At 41.4% G+C, this 19483-nt stretch overlaps 1 protein-coding gene across 1 annotated transcript in view; it reads left to right on the top strand.

Moving 5' to 3' along the window:
- Positions 1-19483, top strand: part of PLEKHG1 (pleckstrin homology and RhoGEF domain containing G1) — a 125873-nt gene that overhangs the window by 77246 nt on the left and 29144 nt on the right. The window contains exons 4-5 of the mRNA XM_059468270.1: positions 2112-2650; positions 19214-19314. Coding sequence (XP_059324253.1) covers positions 2112-2650; positions 19214-19314 — 640 coding nt within the window. The remainder of the gene's footprint in view (positions 1-2111; positions 2651-19213; positions 19315-19483) is intronic.

The raw sequence follows: 19483 nt of genomic DNA, 5'->3' as shown, positions 1-19483 counted from the left end.
ATGTCAATGAAACAGGAAGAAAAGAATGTGGGGTAATGGAATTTCATAATATTTTTGCCTTTACTTCCCTTCTAAATGTAGCTAATCAGGTGTTTCTTTGTCATGTAATTTTAGTAAAATACCTTGGAGTAACTTAGCAGAAGTGCTGCTCCTGTTATCTTGTTTATCCTGCACATTTTTCAAGGAGGCATTTTTCATTCAGCAGTGTTGTGCTTTCTAACTTGAATGTGAAAAATGATCCAAAGCTGATAACAAAAATACATCCTTTCTTATCAAAAATGTATACTTTCTTATCACCAATAATAGCAAGGCACACATCATTTTCTGTACCCACATAGAAACAAGAGAATTTCAATTTTCTCTTTTAACTTTTCTGCATTTTTGTGTTTTAATTTTTCCCTATTTTACTGCTTTAGATCTTATTTTTGAATTGGTACTTGATGTGATTTTTTCAAAAAGGGTATGAAAATATGCTTCTATGCTTCAAAACTAGAACCTGGCACAAAGAAAGGATATAGATTTTCAGACTACAAGATAAAACCAGAGGTACAGACCTTCTGAATTAGGTTTTTAATCTCATGGCCAATTTCTAACCCTTGTAATGAGCAAATTACTCTCAGTTTTAATTCTTTGCATCACCTTGAGGGCAATACTTCTTCTTAATAGAAAGCTAATCCCATCATGACTGAAATGGTGCTAGTAATACTCACGTACAAATGAAATCTTATGCATTCAAGATAGGCCAAATAAATGAAAACATTCTTCCCTGGTATTTTATTTCTGCTCGCTTTGGATTTATTTTGAAAAATGGGAGAGTTGCTTTCAGCTTTGGATGAAATCCTCCCCCTGCTCTGACAGCTGCAGGAGCTGTGTGTCAGGGAGGTTTCTGCTTGTAATTGCACAGCAAGTCTGACTCAGTTCAAGAAGGGCCACCTTAAAGGTTGGGCGGGTTTGATTTGCAGCTTTATGGTTTCTTTACTGAAACTGCTGTCAAGAGCTGTAATTACTGGTATGAATTTTTGAAAAGTTGTCACTGGACTAAAATAAGGACTAAGCTACCGTACTGTGGGTAGCTTCAGTATTGTATTTCTTCCTAAATTGTTGCAAGTTTCCCTTTTTTCACAGGACAGGCATTATGAAATTCCATGAGTTTGTGGCAAGATTTTTTTTGGGAGGACACTTCTTACTGAAACAGAGCTTTGAAGTATTGAACTTATCTGCAGCTACTTTTGCTGATTCTTATGCTGTATTACACACAACTTGGCCAGTGACAAATCTGCATTGCATTGTGGACAGTGTCCTGCAGGGCAGTTTGGCAAGGAAAATAAAGCAGAATTGAAATGCCAACAGAAAGACAGACGTCTTATTTTGTTGTTGCACTGATCTGAAAAACAGCTTTGGGTCAGTTCAGCAGGGGGTAATATTCTGGCTTGAGCAGAACAGTTTTAGAATTACTTATTTTTCCCAGTAGAAAACTGAATTATTTGGCAGCACTCTTTCCGGTTGGGACTCTTTCTTCAGACACTACATTATTTTCTTTGGGAAATCATTCTGCTTTTAGTATTTTTGTGCAAGCCACAGAGCTGGTAATTGATAACTGCTTTTAGGTTTTTTTAAGACTGTTGGCTTTAGGGAATCCAAAATGAAAGATGCTTTCTGGAATCACTGTGTGTTTCTTGAGGTTTCCAAACCTCCCAAGCCAGGGTCAGGGCTCAGCTGGGAGATAGCAGGGACTGCTCCCAGTAAACTTATGTGGGTCTTTTATAACCTTGGAGAAAATGTTTTAGGTTCTGTTTTTGTCCTGTGCTGAGCCTGAGCAGTGGATGTGCCAGCGAGAAGCCCAGCACACTGGCAGAAGAAGGATGTGCCAGAGGCAGAAGTGTGAGCAGGAGGAATGTGGTGTTGTAGCCCTCATTGGGGGATCCCCACAATCTAAAAAGCATTAGAGTTACAGTGTGCCCCAAACCATGTTGTTCTGGTTGTCTTTTGGTTTAAATTGAGTTTTGGCTGCTTTCTATGCAAAAAGATTTAAAAGTATCTGCCGTCAACTTTCACGTTACATGGAGCAGTAACAATAAACTCACTTCTTGTTTGTTTCTGTGTTTGTTTAGATGACTTCCACTTACCTCTTGATGTTGTACCAGCTGTGACAGAGGCCCTTGACTCCAAGAAGAAGGAGGAAGACTTGCACAAGGAGAGCAGAACTTTCCACTACTGTGAGAAAAACACCATGGACCTGTCAGACAGTGACCGTCCTGTCAGCTTTAGTTCCACTTCCTCCTCCACATCCTCCAGGGACAGCCACTGCTCCTTTGGAAGCAGAATGACCTTGGTTTCAAACAGCCACCTGGGTCTGTTTAACCAGGATAAGGAAACAGGTGCCATCAAGCTAGAGCTGGTCCCAGCCAGGCGATTTTCCAGCAGCAAGACATGCAGAAACTCTGCTGTGGAGCAAGAGGATCCTGAGGGAAGCCCTGAGAAAAGGCCAAGCATGCCAAGGAAAGCAGAACCAAAAGGAGCAAGCAAAAACTGTGCAATGTCCCTGGTCACAGAGCCCACCACTCCAAAGCTCCTCTACGTAGACAGAGTCGTCCAAGAGATTCTGGAGACAGAGAGGATGTATGTGCAGGATCTAAAAAGCATTGTCAAGGTAGGGGGCTTGGTTAATACAGTGTTGACTGTTCCTTAATGCCATTTTTTACATTGCTTGATTTCACAATGGGACAGATGGACCTGACAAAGGAACTGGCATTTGCTGGTCTTTATAAATTAGTGTAACATCGTTGTTCAAATGTATTTCTAGTTTTTATTTAATTAGATAAATCTAAGATGTTACTGTGTGTTCATGAAGAAATAAGAGAAAAAAAATCCTACAGCTGACTGCAGTAGTGAACAAAGAGTGATAAAAATAAATTAGATTGCTCTGTGTCCTAGAATGTATAGTAAGAAGCAAGAGGGATTTAACTGCCTTTTATGCTTTATCTGAAGAGTCTTACTAATTTTTCGCAGTCTTCCCCGAGTCCTAGCCCTGCAAGTTCTTTCCTGCCTTTTCCCCTGTCCCTTTCATACAGCTCACAGCTGCAGTCTGTTCTCTCTCTGTCCTTGGTCTGTAGTATTGAATGTGGCATATGTATCTGCTGGAAAATATTGTTGCTTGGCTGTAATATAAAGGAATTACATTTTTTAGTACTTATTCTGAAGGGGTGTAGCATTTATTAGCAGCAGTAGAGTTTTTGTCCAATCCCTAGCCTAACAGTATCTTTCATTTCTTCTTTCTAGTAGAGGGAAAAATATGGATGAGTCCTTCTGTGGATTGTTCTTTTCACTCTGTACTTGTGTCTGTGCCATCAGCATCATTCTGCTTTGCATTTTTTAAGATGACAGTTGATTTCCTTGGCTATTGTTTGTAGCCTACATGTTTAACACACAAAGAAGTGCTTAGTGTGCTCTTTGTAGAACCTGGAGCTCCAGGTAGGTATATGTGGCCATCTGAGATAGGAAATACCAGCCAGCTGGAGACACTCTTCCCCACCTGCAGCTCTAAGCTGCATGGTCCCACAATAGCAGGGGAAAAATGTGAAGGCTTTGATAACTAAAATTCATGTTGTGATTAAACAGCAGTACCCCACCCTGCAAAGTTCTGAGAAAGGTTGCTGCTTCTCCAAGATTTCATTGGTTTCCATAGCTGGTGCTGTTTCACTACATTCAACTCTTGCCTGAGTTTCATTTTGGACTGTTTAAGGTTGTCAGATGTTGCAGAACCAAGTCCCCTTCTGTGTATAGTAACCACCCATAAGGCATGATTTCCATGGTTTTGGTTCCTTAGCCCTCACTCATCCTCCTGTGCTGTGAACTCTACAACTTGAGAAACTGAAAACTAAAATTAATATCTTGTAACAGATTTTCCAATTACAAGCAAGAATACCAATAAATGTTTTCTGGAAAATACTTCAAGCATCACTACAGTGGATGTAGAGTGAATAAGGCAAATGCATTTTTAGTTATGGAAGAACTGAAGGAGTTGTGAACCTGTGAAATGCCCAAGCCTGTTTCCTGCAGCAACTGATAAAGAATCTAGAAAGCTTCGTGTGAAAGTGTCTGATCCAACCTCCCAGCTCAAGCAGGGCTGTCCTGGAGCACTTGGCAAAGGATTGTGTTCAGATGGTCCTTGAGTACCTCCAATGAGGGAGACTCCACAACCTCTTTGGGCAATCTGTTCCAGTGCTCAGTCAGTCACCCTTCCTCATATTCATGTAGAACTTCCTGTGCATCAGTTTCTGCCCATTGCCTCTCATCCTAGTGCTTGGCACCCCAGAGAAGAGCCTGGAAACATCCTCTTCACACTCTCTCTTCAGGTGCTTCATTGACAAAATTCCCCTCTTCTCAAGGTTGAACAAGCACAACTCTCTCAACCTTTCATTGTAAGAGTGATTCCCCAGTGCCCTAATCATATTCATTGCCCTCTACTGGACCCACTCCATGTCTCTGGTGCTGAGGAGCCCAGGACAGGACACAGCACTCCAGATGTGGCCTCATCAAGGCTGAGTAGAGGGGCAGAATCCTGTCCCTTGAGCAGCTGGCAATGCTTTTCCTAAGGTACCCTGGGATACCACTGGCCTTCCTGGCCACAAGGGCCACTGCTGGCTCATGGAGATCTTGTTGTCCACCAGGACCCCCAGAACCTTATGAGCAGAGTCTAAAAGTAGTAAGGAGGGCTGGGATTTTTTTTTGTGTCAGGGTGGGGGTTTTTTTTGGCAGAGGGAGGGAGAAAGAGGAGGGGGGCAACCCACATACAAAGAGCTGAAAACTGAAGAGGTATCAGATTGAGGACAGCAGAAGAACAAAAGGAAAAGATCCATAGGTGCTATTTTAATCACCTTCTACCCCCATCCAAGAACTATCATTATAGATGTAGTCTAATGCTTTTTGTCCTCTAGTAGAGGGATTTGCTGATGCTACATTCTCTGTAGGCAGTAGAAACGTACTTAAAAAGAATATGTTCTCACTGTTGTTTCCAGGACTTTCAAACAGGTTTCAGGGCTGGAACTGAAAGGGTGTCAACTCTCACATCCATGAATCTACATTCTCTACATTTCTGGTATAAAAATGCAAAGCAAATTTGCATATATTTTCCTTTCCTTTGGTGGGAGTGCTATTTGTTTGGGTTTTAGATTTTTACGGAGTGGGAGCTTTTTTGTATTAGTTTCGGTGGTGGTGTTGTTTATTTATCTTGATAATTTCTTTTTTATATCCACACTCTTTCCCATTAGCCACATCATTAACAAATACATAAACCAGTATGGAAGGCAGTATTAGCCCCTAGTGTATGCCACCAGCCACTGGCCTCCAACTAGATTTTGTGCCTATGATCACCACCCTCGGGTCCTGTTGGTTCAGCCAGTTCTCAGTCAAACTTTCTGTCTGCTTATCCAACTCCTGCTCCTCCAGCTTGTGCATGGATGATGCTAAGGGAGTTAAAAGCCTTCCTGAAGTCAAGGTAGACACTATCCACTGCTTTCCATTCATCTACCGAGCCAGTCATTTCATAGTTAAAAGGTTATCAGACTGGTCAACATTCCCCTGGTGAATACCTGATGGCTGCTCTTGATTACCTTTTTGTCTTTAGTGTGCCAGGAACTGGTTTCCAGGGTTAGCTGAGCACAAATGACCTACTAACATGGATGATTGTGAAATTGCATGTAGGATCCTGGTACTAGTCATAATATCAAAAGTCAGCTCATTAAGAGTTAGCCTAGCACAGTATTTTGGGCAGTGTCCTTTCCAGCCTATCTTGTCCTTAGAACATGGAGTTGTCATGAAGTAAAATACTATGGAGGAATGGGGCAAAATAGAATTTCACCCTTTTTTATGCCCATATTGACCTAATGATGTTAGGTCATTGGTTAGTAAATAAAAGTCATAAATTCTGTTGCCTTTTAAATATCTGGGTGATTTTAACAGTGCCAGGTTGGTAGACAGAAGTAGAAGTTGACTTCATGGGATGTGGTTAATGTGATTTTTAAGTGATCCTGGAGAGCTGTTGAGGTTTTCCAGTTTTCTTTCCAGCTGCTGACAAGAAGTATTTGGCAGGCTTAGGATGAATGAAAGGAGGCTGTACAGGTGCTGTTTGGCACCTTTGTTCCAGGATAAGCATTGAAAACCAACTGTTTTTCTAGCACTACAGCCATTTTGCCTGTGACCTGGAAGGACAGTTAGGTTAGCATTGTTTTGAGGCACGCTGCTGTGATTCTTGCACAGGCAAGCATTGCAACAAGGATAGAGTGAACTTTTCCACCATTTGCTACGTTTTATCAGATGATCTGTTAAGGATAATTACAATTTTGAATAGGTGCAGCTTGAAGCTTGTTTTAGGCAAGTTTGTGATGAGAAATTGGATACCTCTGCTTCCTGCTCGTGTCATGCTGACAGGTGTACTGGCCAGGACAGAACTCACTGACCTTTTCCTCTTCAGGACCTAGCCTGACTTTTTCAAGTAGTAATGTAATTATAATAGACCTAAACTTCAATTAGAGTCACTTACTGAAGTGATTTTATTTTCCCCTGAGTAAAATGTTGTCCCTGAAGTTATAAAAAAAATCTGTGTTTTGCCCTTGCAGTTCATAGGTGTCAGAAGCCCCCATTCATAATGTGTATAAATGCTTGTAACTGTAGAAAGACATAGACATTTCTGTTTTACCTTTGCAAAATTAAAGAATAATGTAAATGCACTATTACAATACTTGCATCTGCACCCCTGTCAGTATAATAATATAATTAAAAGGTCATTGGTATCTACAGAATGACTAGAAGAGACTAAAGTGTATTTCACATATATTGATGTAAACATAGGTTGAGCTTCAGAAATCTTGAACTCTGTCTGAAATCTGGGGGATTCACTTATGTGAATTGATTCCTCTACACTTTAATCCCAAATGTGACTTCTTTTTTTAAAGCATCTCCACTGAACCAGTTGAAGTCTTTGTCCTTTCTCCTCTCCAGATCTTTGGTCCCCTGGCCCCCTCCTTTTATACTCATTTGTCTCCTCATTTGAAAAAGTTGCATTCCCCTCTGCACAATCTCCTGCTTATGATCTTTCTGCCTCTCTGTCCTAAGTCTTATCTCAGTAAATCCCATCTGCATCCCTTACATGATCTTTTGCATTTTAGTATTAATCTTTCTCATGTTCTTCATTTCTGCTGATTCCAGAGCTCTCTCCATAGTTCTCTCAGCAGGCCTGACAACATTTTCATCCCCATTCCTAATTTTTCTGCCCTCTTAAGTACACAGAAGTTAAGAGGGGTGTCCACCAGGCTTTCCTTGGTTCCCATTTTGTCCTTCCTATCTTTCTGTAGCACTCCTTTATGTCTCCTCTGCCCTGAAATTGCACAGCATGCTTTTCGATACTGTTTGTGGCTTGCAGAGAGTCACTGAGATATGGGAGCAAACTTTTCCATGCTCTTGCCTCAGAGGATTGGATCTGAGCCAGATATCACTGGCAGCACCTGAGAATGGCAGTTGTGAGTTAAGGCCTTGTAAAGCCTGAGCTGAACCTTGCAAAGGACCATTGCTAGAAATTCCTATTGAGGATACATGAATTTGGAGGGTTTCTCTTCCCCTCACCCCAGTATAGTCAAAAGTAGGGGAATTTACATTAAGGCAGCAAAAGGCACTACTCTGCAAAACAAATTCTCCATTATGCTTGAATCTGCTGCTGTCTCTCCCTGAGACTCGAGGATATGGTTCATGTCCCTGCTAGTCAGCCTGGGGGTGCTTGTCTTCTCAGGGGAAAGGTCACCAAAATTTTTCAACATGAGCAAAAAAGGGCATTCTTTCTCAAAAAGCCTCAGGGGAATGGCTTTGCTGAAATCTCCTGGAACAGCTCATCAGGGAGGCAGGTTTCTGGCATGGAAAGCTTCATCTGAGGTGAACACGTCTGCTGAAGCTGTACACCCCTTGTGGGCTGGGGGCAAGCCTTGCAAGGGGAAATGTTGGATGTTTGAGGTGGATACGTGTTGGGGCACCCATGATGAAGGGAAACCCTTCTGAGAGGAAGTCAGTGTTGGAATGTTATTGTTCCCTGTTTCCTGTCTCCCAGTGCTGCAGTAGAGGACATCTCCCTCTGTGCTTTAAGCAGTTAGTTAAAAAGACCACTCTGAGGACTGCAGTGTGCACATTGCCACTTGTGATGTGTTAAAAGCATAGCTGCTTGTGCTCTGGGTTTGCTGGGTAATGTAGCTCTGAAAGTTAATTCTTTGTAGACTCAAAACCTGAGATTTCCAGTATAGCTAAGGCATCTTTGTTCCCACATTATAGTTAATTTCTACACGTGACCTCTTTTTCTATGCCTGCTAGCCTGCATATCTGAGAAAGACACCTTTGGATCTCTGACATAGGTTGCCTGTGAAAATTTGGATAAACAATTTAAATTATGTGAAAAACAAATACTATGTTTTGTATAAATGCAGTATGATTATGCAACAGTGATAAGTTTAATTGTGATTAGTATTTGTTAAATTTTTTAGCTGAACTTTCTCACTGCTTTTCTTTTATACATGAAGAAAGAGCAGTGTCAAATTCTGATTGACCTCCTTAAGGGAAAGCTTGGCTTAAAAGCAAGGGAAGTTTTGTCTAGTACTGAGATATCACAGCTGAAACTGAAGCATCTCAGTACATGTCCAAGAGGCATTCTTGAAGTTTGTGAAGTTTAAACAGAGCAATATAAATCAGAGCAGAAAAATGTTCCACTTAATTAATTTGTAATGAATTTGTAAGTAGGTTTATTAGAGGGCAATAGTGTTGTGTTTTGTTTCTGGAGTTGCTGTTTATGAATCAGCACCAGTGCAGGCTGCTGAGAAGGGAGGGAGGTAGGAACACCACAGGGTAAGTTACCAAACAGGTGTAAATAGCTGTTCTGGCTACCTTTAAATAAAAGCAAATCAGACTTCATTCTTCTGATGCATTTCATAGTTCATAGGGATAGTTGCATAGATGCATTTCAAGAAGTCCACAGGGATAGTTCAGTTTTCCCTGTGGACTTCTTCCTTCCTGTATGTGAGCCATATTAAACATCCTTAAGCAACCTAAAGTAGTGGAAGTATACACAAACTGGGTTTTGTGTTTGTGTCCTAAATAGTTTTAGATGCAGTTGTTTCTGGAACTCTGAGATCTTGAACAGAAGTGTTTTGCCAGGTACATATGCTGTAAACTCCTCATCATATGTGCCCTTTAATGATGCCTAACAAAAGCAGAAGCAAAATCCAAACCTTGTTTTGCTTCTGGGCAGGATGGGAATGGTTCTGGGTTTTGGAGAAAGAGGTTTTGTAGCTGTACAGTAGGAACATCATAGGTTGTGTACAACCAGAAGTAACCTAATAAACAACTTGTGTGGTGTAAGCATCTGCTTATGCTGTGGCATGAACAGGGAGCTGTTTGTAAACTAACTTCACAGGAAATACACAAAGCCAGGGTTAAATATACCAATGCATGGTTTTTCTTATCTACATTGTTACTACTTTGGTCTTATTTCTGCTGGCAACATTTATAAATGTCTTTCATTCAGCATGTTCCCAAGTAAGACACTGAATAAAAAATCATTGCTGCCTTCTGTTTCCTTCACCTGTACTTTGCATCCAGTTCTTATCTTACATCTACATTGTAGAAACTTGCTGGGACAGAGTCTGTCTTTGTCAGGTGATTGCAGAGCTTCACGGATTGACTGGGACTGCAGACATTTAGACAGCACAAATGTATAGCTGTAGCTTTGGGTTTGTTTTAAGGTCAGCTCTGTGTTTGGACAGCACAGAAGGGTGAGTTACACTGCAGTAATAAATGAGCTGTCTATAAATGTACAGTGAGCCTTTCTTAAGCTGTGGGTGGGAGAGAAGCAGCAGGGAGGGCTGCAGCTCTTCCAGGGAGCCACAGAATTGCCGAAAAGCCTGACTGCTGCTGCTCTTGTCCTCCCTTTTCTGGCAGCAGGGTGTAAATCATTCGACCGTGCTGTCTGCAACCTCCTACCCACTTGCTGAATGTGAATGAATATAGATTAAAGGATAGAAGTTAATCTTCTGTTCCAGAAAGGTTTATTCTTTTGGGAGCAGGGAGGGAAGGGGAAGATGTAATTTGAATGTGGAGTGTGCCGTTTAGGAGTGCTGGTGGCAGCCAGGGGACTCCAGGATTGAAACGTCCTTCCTGTGACTGCACTGAGGCTGGAGCAGGAGGTTGTATCCCTGCCTAGGGGGGTGCATGGAGCCCTTCTGGGATTCAGGAAGTAACAAAAGAGAGGTCTGTTCACCTCTGCCCTCCGTCTTGTTGTTGCTTACTGGCCGTGAATAAGGAGCTCCACAGAGCAGAGCAGCGGCAGCTCCACAAAAGTTCATAGAGTAGGCAGGAAAACTGTGAAGAAGAGGTCTGAGAGTGGAGAGGCAGGGAGAGGATGTACAGCTTATGCTGAAAAATTTTCAGTAAACATTACAATGTTTAATGAGATTATATCTTTTTTGCAGAATGATTGGGATTTTCCAGAGAAATTCCATCATGTGGAGGTGATTTAAAGGCAAAGATATTTTGCATTTCCACCCAGGCCATAGTTTCTGGAGTTTTCTTTGTGTATATACTCATTTCCATTTTGGTCCCTGGAAACACTTGACTACTTTTAAAGTTGTTATATCACTGTTATTAAATATTACTTGTCAGTGAACAGTGTTCCAGTGATCCATGACCTTTAAGCCTGAATGCTTAACAAACCACATAGTAGTCTCTCTCTTTTCTGCTCTTACCACTCCTGCAAATTAAGGTGTGGAGGTAGCTGCTATTTTTCCTGGTTTCATGAGCAGACCATTTTGCAAATAAGACACTTGAACAAAGTTTTTCCTTGCAAACCACCCACTATAAAGTTCCATTTCATTGCTCTTCATATATTCATAAGAAAAGCCATCCAGAAGTCTCTGGTAATCATGTGGTTACTAAGGTTAAGATAAATGTGCATTTAGGATGTGTGCAGATTTTCTCCATTTTGCTGGGTTTGCATTTTCATTCTTTGGAAAACAGACTCTTTTGGTTTCCCTTCTTGTGTTTTAAAATAAACATTTCTCTTCTGGAATGTCTCATTTAACTTGTAAGCATATTGAGATCTCTTTTAAAAATGTTATCATTCATTTGCCTTACAAATTGGGGGAAAGTTTATTTAACAGGGCAAGGGTCTACACCACAAGGCTCAGGTTCTTTTCCTGGGCAATTCATATATTGGAAGTCCAAATATGCCTTAATAATTCTCAGTGTTTTGTTTGATTATGGTTCAATAAGCTTATAATCAGACCCTCTAAAGTGTTTTGTGAAAAATAATTTATAGATGTCCTGATGAAGTTTAATTTTTTTTAAATTTATAATTACTAAGAACTTCCAGCTGGTACTTTTTTTGAGTAAGATTGAGATTATTGAATGATGATGGTGATTGACACCAGTGATATAGATCTAGAAATCTTTATAGCACTTCATCTGCCTGGGTACCTCAAACTAATTCACATCCTAATTACTACTACTAATATTACTATTATTGTGTTCATTTGGCTGTTTTCATTACTGTAGGTTATTTCTTCTGTGTTTTCTTTTAACTTTAGAAAGGCATTAGGTGAGGGCATCACATTACTTCTTAATGACATGTCAGTAAACTACTGATAGCATTTGTAATTCTGTGATCCCCACCTGTGCTCTGAACTTGCTCCTTACCACACCTCCGAGCAGCAATTCTGAGTGCCACTTTCTGGGAAAAAAATCTTATAACTCTGATGTGGCAGTGGGTGGTGGCTGGTAACTGAAGATAAATGTGGGACATCGTTTTAATCAGTGGGTTTCAACTTCAATAAGTTCATGTTCTGAAGTGTCTAAGTGGGGTTTCACATGAGTTTCTGTTCCTGGTGATATACCCATAATCATCTTTACAGATGTTGGACCATTTACAGAACTTGTCTGTGTATAAGCCATCAATCACAATTTCGATGTGAGTGCTTTTAATGCATCTCTGTAAAATTACAGTTTGATTTAATTGACAAGGTATACCTTTCAAGGTATCTTTTTAAGATGGGAGATTTTAGCATGAAATTCCTGCAGTTGAACAAGGGAATATTATTAAACTCTGACCGTGTTTCATTAGAGCAAAAATTCACTACAACAAAGAAGGCAAAAATCCATGAGGGCAGTCCATCCAGGCAGGCTGACAGTTCAATGCTGGATCAGCTGGTATCAGGTTTTAACCCTCCCAGAGAGCTTTGTAGGCACAGCATTCATGCTAAAACTTCTCATGGGACACAAGAAGAAAGCATACACTGGGCAAAAAGAGAGGACATAAGAACCTTGACTGGTGGAGTAGACATTGTAGGACGTGTGAGTCGCCCCACCCCAGTCCTAGGGGGAAACTGTGAGACAGAGCTGGAAATTGATACAGGCATGCTCTGACACTGGGGCAGGGGCAAGAGGATGTGCAGAGCTTGCTGTAAAGGCTCAGGCTCTAAAGCAGTGACGGGGAACCCAGAGCTGCAGGAAGCTGTTCTGCTATCTCCCAGCCATGCTCGCTGGCGAGGCAATTGTCCTTGCCCAGGGCCCCTGTGAATGGATTCAGGGCGGCAGAGTGTTGAGGGACCTCTCACTGACAGAGTTTTCCAGGGCAAATTCTTTAGTTCATTTCCTGAGATTAGATGTGCTCTGACAGCTTGAAGTCCTGTGACAAGATCTCCTGACTGTTAAATTGCTGACATTGATGTGCCCTAGAAATTTCTAACTTTGTATAGGAATGTGCCTGTGCTCATGTCTGCATGGGCACAACCGTTCAAAGGCAGCCTTAACCAAAGAAAGTGTGTGTTTCCAAGGTGCAAGACATAGTGTTAGTACTAAGGAATCTCTCACTGCTAATTTTGGCTGACACATAACTCCCCCTGTGGCTTTCCATGCGTGTGGATGAAGCCAAGGGGACTACTAGGGGTCACTACTTCCAGGCCTTAGTAACTGCAAATGGGACAGTGTTTTAATATCTATAATATAGGTGAGGAAGTTGAATGTCCCCCGGGAATAGCTACATAGAAAAAGTACTTTTTTTGTAAAAATCCACTTCTCTAGGAAAAATTTCAGTTAATACTGTTAACTTATTTACAAACCCCTAACTGTGTGAAGTGTAGGGAGATCTCTGTCATGATCACCTTACTCTGCAGTGTTAAACAGTGGAAATAAAACTTACATGTGCTTTCTCTATTTTTAGTCTTTCCTCATGCCCCGTTCTCCCGAGTGCTCCCATCACCATCAATCTTTGCCCTTCCTACATGCAGTCAGTATCGCCTTACCGTGTCACGCTTTATTGCGCTGCCCGCGGGCTGCGTGTGAGCCAGCTGCACGTGTCCCTTTGGCACTTGGCACTTCCCAGGAAGCTGCCTGCAAGCACATGTGAGCTTGGTGTGGACCCTCCACCATCCACCCAGGGAGAGGGCTGGTGCTGGTGAGGTGGCCTCCTGCCAGCTCAGACACTCAGCTCTTCAACAGGGATATCGGAGAGGAAAGAATCAATCACAAACCACAGCTAGTGTCAGATTATGTAAAGCATATGAGTTATCTTGGCTGCTCCCATTTGGAGGTGGGCTGGCTGTCAGTGCTGGGAGGTCTTCTCCATTTTCCCATGATGGCAGAGTTAGTGCTCTCCAAGCACGTCCTTGGATGTGTAGGCATGTCCTCCCAAGCCCACCTGCAAAGCCTGGCATGCCTGTTTCCCACAAGGGCAGAGCTTTGCTGCTGCTGTCAAGTAGCAATCTAACATGCAAGGTACAGAGGGATGTAAAGCAAAAGGAAAAGGTGAGGAGGAAGCACACAGAGCACAGGAGCTTTCTGCTCACGCTGCAGAGGAGAGCAGAGGAGGCTGTGTCTCCAGGCCTGCATTGTCCTCAGAAAGATCCTGGCTGAGGCTGTTGGTCAGTGGCAGCACTGTGCTGTGCCTCAGTGGCCATAGCCCCAGCTAGGGGCTGGTGTTTCAGACCTGTCCGTGCTTTGGTCTCTGTGAGCTTTTTCCAGCTTCAGATGTCTGTATAGAAAACTCCACCAAATACCAGTAAAAGCAGAAAGTAGAAAGACATGCTCACAAAAATTTTATTTTTTATTTAGGTTTCTGGGTTTGCTTGTAGTGAATCTGTAGGGCGGACAGTGCAAGGATTTTTAGGTTTCAATCCCTTGGACTCATATAGCCAAAGGAACCAGAGCAAGATAGCAAAGTATGCTTAGTATACAAATGTACATTGCCTTTGCAGAGCAAAGCGGTACTTTAAATAATTGAAAAGAGCTTCAATGAGCTGCCCTGACCAAAATTCATCATCCTTGGCCACCTGTTGTGTGGATAGCATGCTATTCTTTGAACCACAAGGTATTCAGAGTATGCTGCTATGTATGCTGAATAAATTAATAAATAAAATAAATAATGGGGGAAAAAGAATTGAAAAAAAAATCAAGCAAAAGGTGAATTGGTACATATTACAATTACCTGTAAATAAGCACTGGGAAGCATTTTATAGTGTCTAGTCTAATGTAGATCTGTTGCCCAACTTTCTTAGTGTGCAAGTGTGTGGCTGGTTGGGGCAGCATGGCTCGAGCTAGCAGGCTACATACAGGACCCATTCCATGGCATGTTTTCCTTCTGGCCTGCAGCCTTTTCCTCCAAGTGGTGTAGAAGCAGTGCTTAGGTGCCTAAGGCTGCTGAGCTGTTTCAGTGGTTCCTCTTCTGCACAGCCATCTGATTTTGGCTAAACAGATCGGTGTTGGGTAGAGGGGAGTTGGGAAAAAATATGGCCATGAGTATGGGCTAGTACTTAGGAGTAAAATCTGCTTAACTAGTAGCACAGATCTAGGGAGTATCAGAAAACTGAGGGTCTGAGTGATGCTATAGCACTGCCTGGATCATGTCCGGCTTGATTTAATATTACCTATCCTTCCTCTGTCTACAACACTGCTAGAAGCCATTGAAGTTTTGATAAATACCTGGTTTTAAATATTTTTAGGTCAGAGATTGAGATTTTGTGATGTAAGTCCTCAGCTCTTGAACCCTGAAATCAGAGACATGGGGCAGCTTCTCTTTCTCCTGCAGCTTGTTTAGGCATTAGAAAGCAAAGTTTCCTAGTGGATAGAATCCCTTTTTGATTCTTTTCTGGTATTGATATTTAATCAGATTTTCAGTGCTGTGTGCCTTGTGTGCCTGCCTCTTAGCAAAGGTGTACCTGTGCCACTACACTGCTCTTTTAACAATTTTGCTTCTCTTTTGTGATATTTTTATATGCACACTCCTGCCCTGTAAAGGGATTATGAAGAACTTGTATATATGTTTCTTGCAGAGCAGAATAAAAATTGTTTCTCATTTTACAAGGCAGACTGGTTTTTTACCCATTTTTTTTAGAATTACTATATTAATATTAGCATTAATATTATCCCTTTTAATGTGCAATTTTAAAATTACCATAGTAATGGCTGATTTATTCTATGGTCTAAACAACAATAGATGGAGTTTTTAAAGTTAGGGGTGCATATGTGTTCAAACGAGAACCAAGGTGGCTAGAGAAAAAGGTCCCACTCATTTGCATTTGGTTTCTAAAGTTTGGTCATGGAATACATTAATCAGTATGTGAAAATAATTTTGCTCATGTTGTGCTTTTCTTGACAGTGTTCTCTCATTACTGATTAATATTTTTTAGCCTCTAAGGTTACTGTTTTCATAATTTTATTTCTCTAGAGATCTTTTTTTTTTTTGTGATTGTGGAGGAGGAGACGGTAGTTAGGCTATGCAGCTTCTAACAGACATTCCTTCTGATGGATTTGGCATGATGAAAGAAAAATGGGGAGAACATCAAACCCAGCAAGAAGGGCAGGGCAGTCTGGCAAGACTCTCCTAGTTTTTGGAGAGTTTCAAGGAAAAGGGAGGAGAAAATTATGCAATACTATGAGAGCAAACCGTGGTCCATAAATCGATCTAAGGAGCTGGACATTTGTGAGGGGTTTTTTTTCTCCTATAAAGTAAGCTAGGTGTTTATGCCATAACTGCAGAGAAGCAGTAAAAGGCAAAGGTTATAAACAAATCATTCGGTGCCGACAGAGGGTTCATAGATGCTGACAAGAAACAAATAAAGTGAATAAGGTCAGTACTCTGTTCTGATACATTTCATTGATTTCTGCACCATGTCATTACGTTTGCAGCCTGCCCTGTTATCTTGTAGCTCCAAACCTTTCATTATGGCTCCAGATGATAACAGCTGTTGATACACGGCTGTGACTACCATGGGGGTAAAGTACCATTTGCTAAGAAATAATGAGGAAAACCCCCACGTCTGGGTAGCTTTGATCTGCCTGTGGTGTTGTCCTTGCAGAAGGTGTTATATGCCAATACTGCATCTGTTTCCTGGATGAGTTCATGAAGCCTTTATGAGAACACACGTGCCCTATAAAGCAGTATAATCAGACAGGTCCCACTGGCTGAGCCAGTGCAAGCAATGTGCTGCTGTGCAGGGCCTGATCTGCAGGACACTAATGTGTTAGGACTGTCCAAGGTCCACCTTTTTCACAAAAATTTGAATACCTGGAGCTTTTTGCTGTGTGTCTATCTGCTTACACCAATAATAGCAACGTAAACATGTCTGTAGTCTCAAGTCAGTAATATCGACAAAGTTAGAAAGCTAAGCCAGGACAGCAGTCCCCAAATTGTGTAATTTCCTAGCAGTATGAGGTGAGGTATAAGATAATTCTGAATCCCAAGCATTTTGAACAAATAACCGTCTTGCCTTACCCTAGGGAAGCACAAATCCACCCAGTTGTTTCTGGTTTGTTTCTGATCTGAGGCTGGATGAGGAAGGGGGCCTGAAGCACAGTCTGAAGGAACTTCTAGCAAAAGGGTGGTGGTGTCTAGCAGACTGTGGGTGTGTGGTGTTTGTAGGCTGATGCTGGCATATCTTACAGGAGTTCAGGAAAGCTGCCAAAGCACCTGCAGGCTGCTGCTTGACAGCAACATTAGAAGGGTGCCTGGTTCCCCCTTTCTTACTAATAATTGGTAAAAGACTGAGAAGAGTAGGTGTATGTGAAGGGAAATCAGGCTAAGAGGACAAAAGGAGGAGAAACCAGGTCATGCATATAACACTGTCTACAATACTGGAAATAACTGTGGACTGTTTGTTATTTTGAAGAAACCCAAGCTTCAGCTATGTTGAGATGAATGAATTGGAAAGGAACTCCTCTTTATTCATTAAATGTGCTGTATGGAGTTACTTAATGTAGGATTTCCATTCCGCTGCAGTCCAACCTTGTCATATCAGCTCAGGGTGCTGCAGTGTCCCTACAGTGCTAAAAATGTTTTCAGAGGTTCACAATTCCACTGGAGCTTTTCTATTCTTTGCTTTTATATGATGAAGATGTGTCTCAGGTCAGAAAAGGTTATTTGTTTAGTACTCTTACTGGAGTAGACCTGAATATATTATCCGCTTCTGCTTTGACCCAATGTACTGCTTGCTGCAGTTCTGTCTGCCTCACCATCCTGAACCTTTTCACTCTTCTGCAGCTTCTGAGTATAAATAAAAAGCTGAAGTTCAGGGAGCCTGTGGATGTGATTCCAAAGACTTCCTGCACAAATATATTTCAAGGTCAGGGGTGGGCTCTGAGGCTGCTGCCAGCCAGGAGGGAAGGTAGAGTAAGTTTGGATGCTGTCACAGGAGAAATGACACAGCTCTCCAGGGACTTGCCTGTCCATTGCTACTTATTGCTCTTCTTAAAGACACTGATACTAGGTTACCTTGGAATAGACTTACTTGCTTTGCCCTGGTGAAAAATACTGAGTTTTGGGAGTGATGAGGGCTACCTTTAACTGGAGGTGATGATGGAGTGTGGATTATTGATAGGGGAAGGGGACAGGAAATTCTGCTGATACCTCAACCTGAATCTTGGCTACACCTCTGAGTTTGCTGACACTGCTTCAGCTGAACAGAAGGATATGGGCATGGAGGCTTAAATGCTGTAATTCTTAACCTTCCTTATGAGGACATCTAGAAACCAAAAGTCAGGTCCTTGGCTGATTCAAACCCTTTGTCTGCACAGAATTTACACAGAATAAATCTTGGCCAGTGTATGTGTTCTGTAATACCTTTTTCTATGTGACTCTGGAACACAGTTACATCTTAGAGGTTTTCATGGTCTTTTGGCATTTCACAGGGTTCCTTCCCCACAGCACCCTGGAATGCTGTGTTGCTTTTGGGAGGTTGCCACACCACATTGTCTAGCCACAGGCTAAAGGATTTTATTTATTTTTATTTCACATTGTTTCAGCTGTTTTCACTTTTATTTCCATACTCCAGCAGAATTTCTTTGTGAATGTGGCAGCACATCAGGTTTCTTGTTTCATGAGCTGTAGTTAAATAGCCTGCTGGATTTGTTTGCCCTTATAAGAGATTTTTAATACTGTAGCAGCAAAATAAAAAAGGTGACATTGAGCTCTTATCGAAGTGAGGGAAGAGGTGGGAAAGTTATTCTCCCAGAACACTGCTGATCTGAGCTTTTCTAGCTGTCATGTTCCTATTCAAATAAAATCCCTGGATGAGAGTCTATCAGTCTTGTAAGGGCAAAAAGAAATTTTTGCTAGAGTATATAGCAATGTAATTTGCAATGCAACTCTATGCTTTGTAAATTGCATGGACATAAATACATTGAGATCTGTCTTCTACATACTCTTCATTCTTTGGTAACCATGATTTTTTAAAAAGTAATTTATTCAGTGGTTGCTTTTTTGAGCCTCTGTTGCTTGTGTACTTTCTGTTCTTCATTATATAGCTTTTCTGTTACTAAGACTGCATTAAATGACATTCTTCATCTCTTACATTTTTTTTGTCTTTGAGCCAGACAAATGATCAATTAAACTGTCACTATGAATGAAATTTGAAAACCTTTGTTTATCAGTAGCGAGAGAAACATTGGCTGTGCTGTCTAAGAGGTATAACTTAGCTTTCAGCCTTTTGTTATTTTCTTGGTTTCAGGGAACAGATAAGTACTGTTACCATTCATAATAGAGTGACTGTTCTCAGAGGGGCTGCTGAAGGCTTTATTGTAATAATAAGGTGAAACTGATATTCAGAGACTCATCTTGTACAATAAAACATAGCTCTGTTTACTGGTTTAGGAAAGGAGGAAATGTCTCAAGACCTCCCTCTCATTTCTCTTGTAGGATTACCTCGACTGTATAAGTGATCAGACCAAGCTGTCCCTGGGAACAGAGGAGCGATCAGCCCTGTTTGGAAACATACGGGATATCTACCATTTCAACAGGTAAATTACTTTTTAGCTAAATGGAAACATCTCAATAGCCTGGGTTAACGAGAGGGAGCAAACCAGCCAAATTCACTTTCATTACTTTTAAACTGCCAGGATCTATAAATCAAGAAATTATCTAATTTTAATTCTAAACAAAGTTAGTTTGCTGACACCAGATTTTCTT

This window comes from Ammospiza nelsoni, chromosome 3, assembly GCF_027579445.1.
Source record: "Ammospiza nelsoni isolate bAmmNel1 chromosome 3, bAmmNel1.pri, whole genome shotgun sequence".
Taxonomy (NCBI): Eukaryota; Metazoa; Chordata; class Aves; order Passeriformes; family Passerellidae; genus Ammospiza; species Ammospiza nelsoni.
Note: the sequence above shows the minus strand (reverse complement) of the source record. Positions and strands in the feature narration are given on the sequence as shown.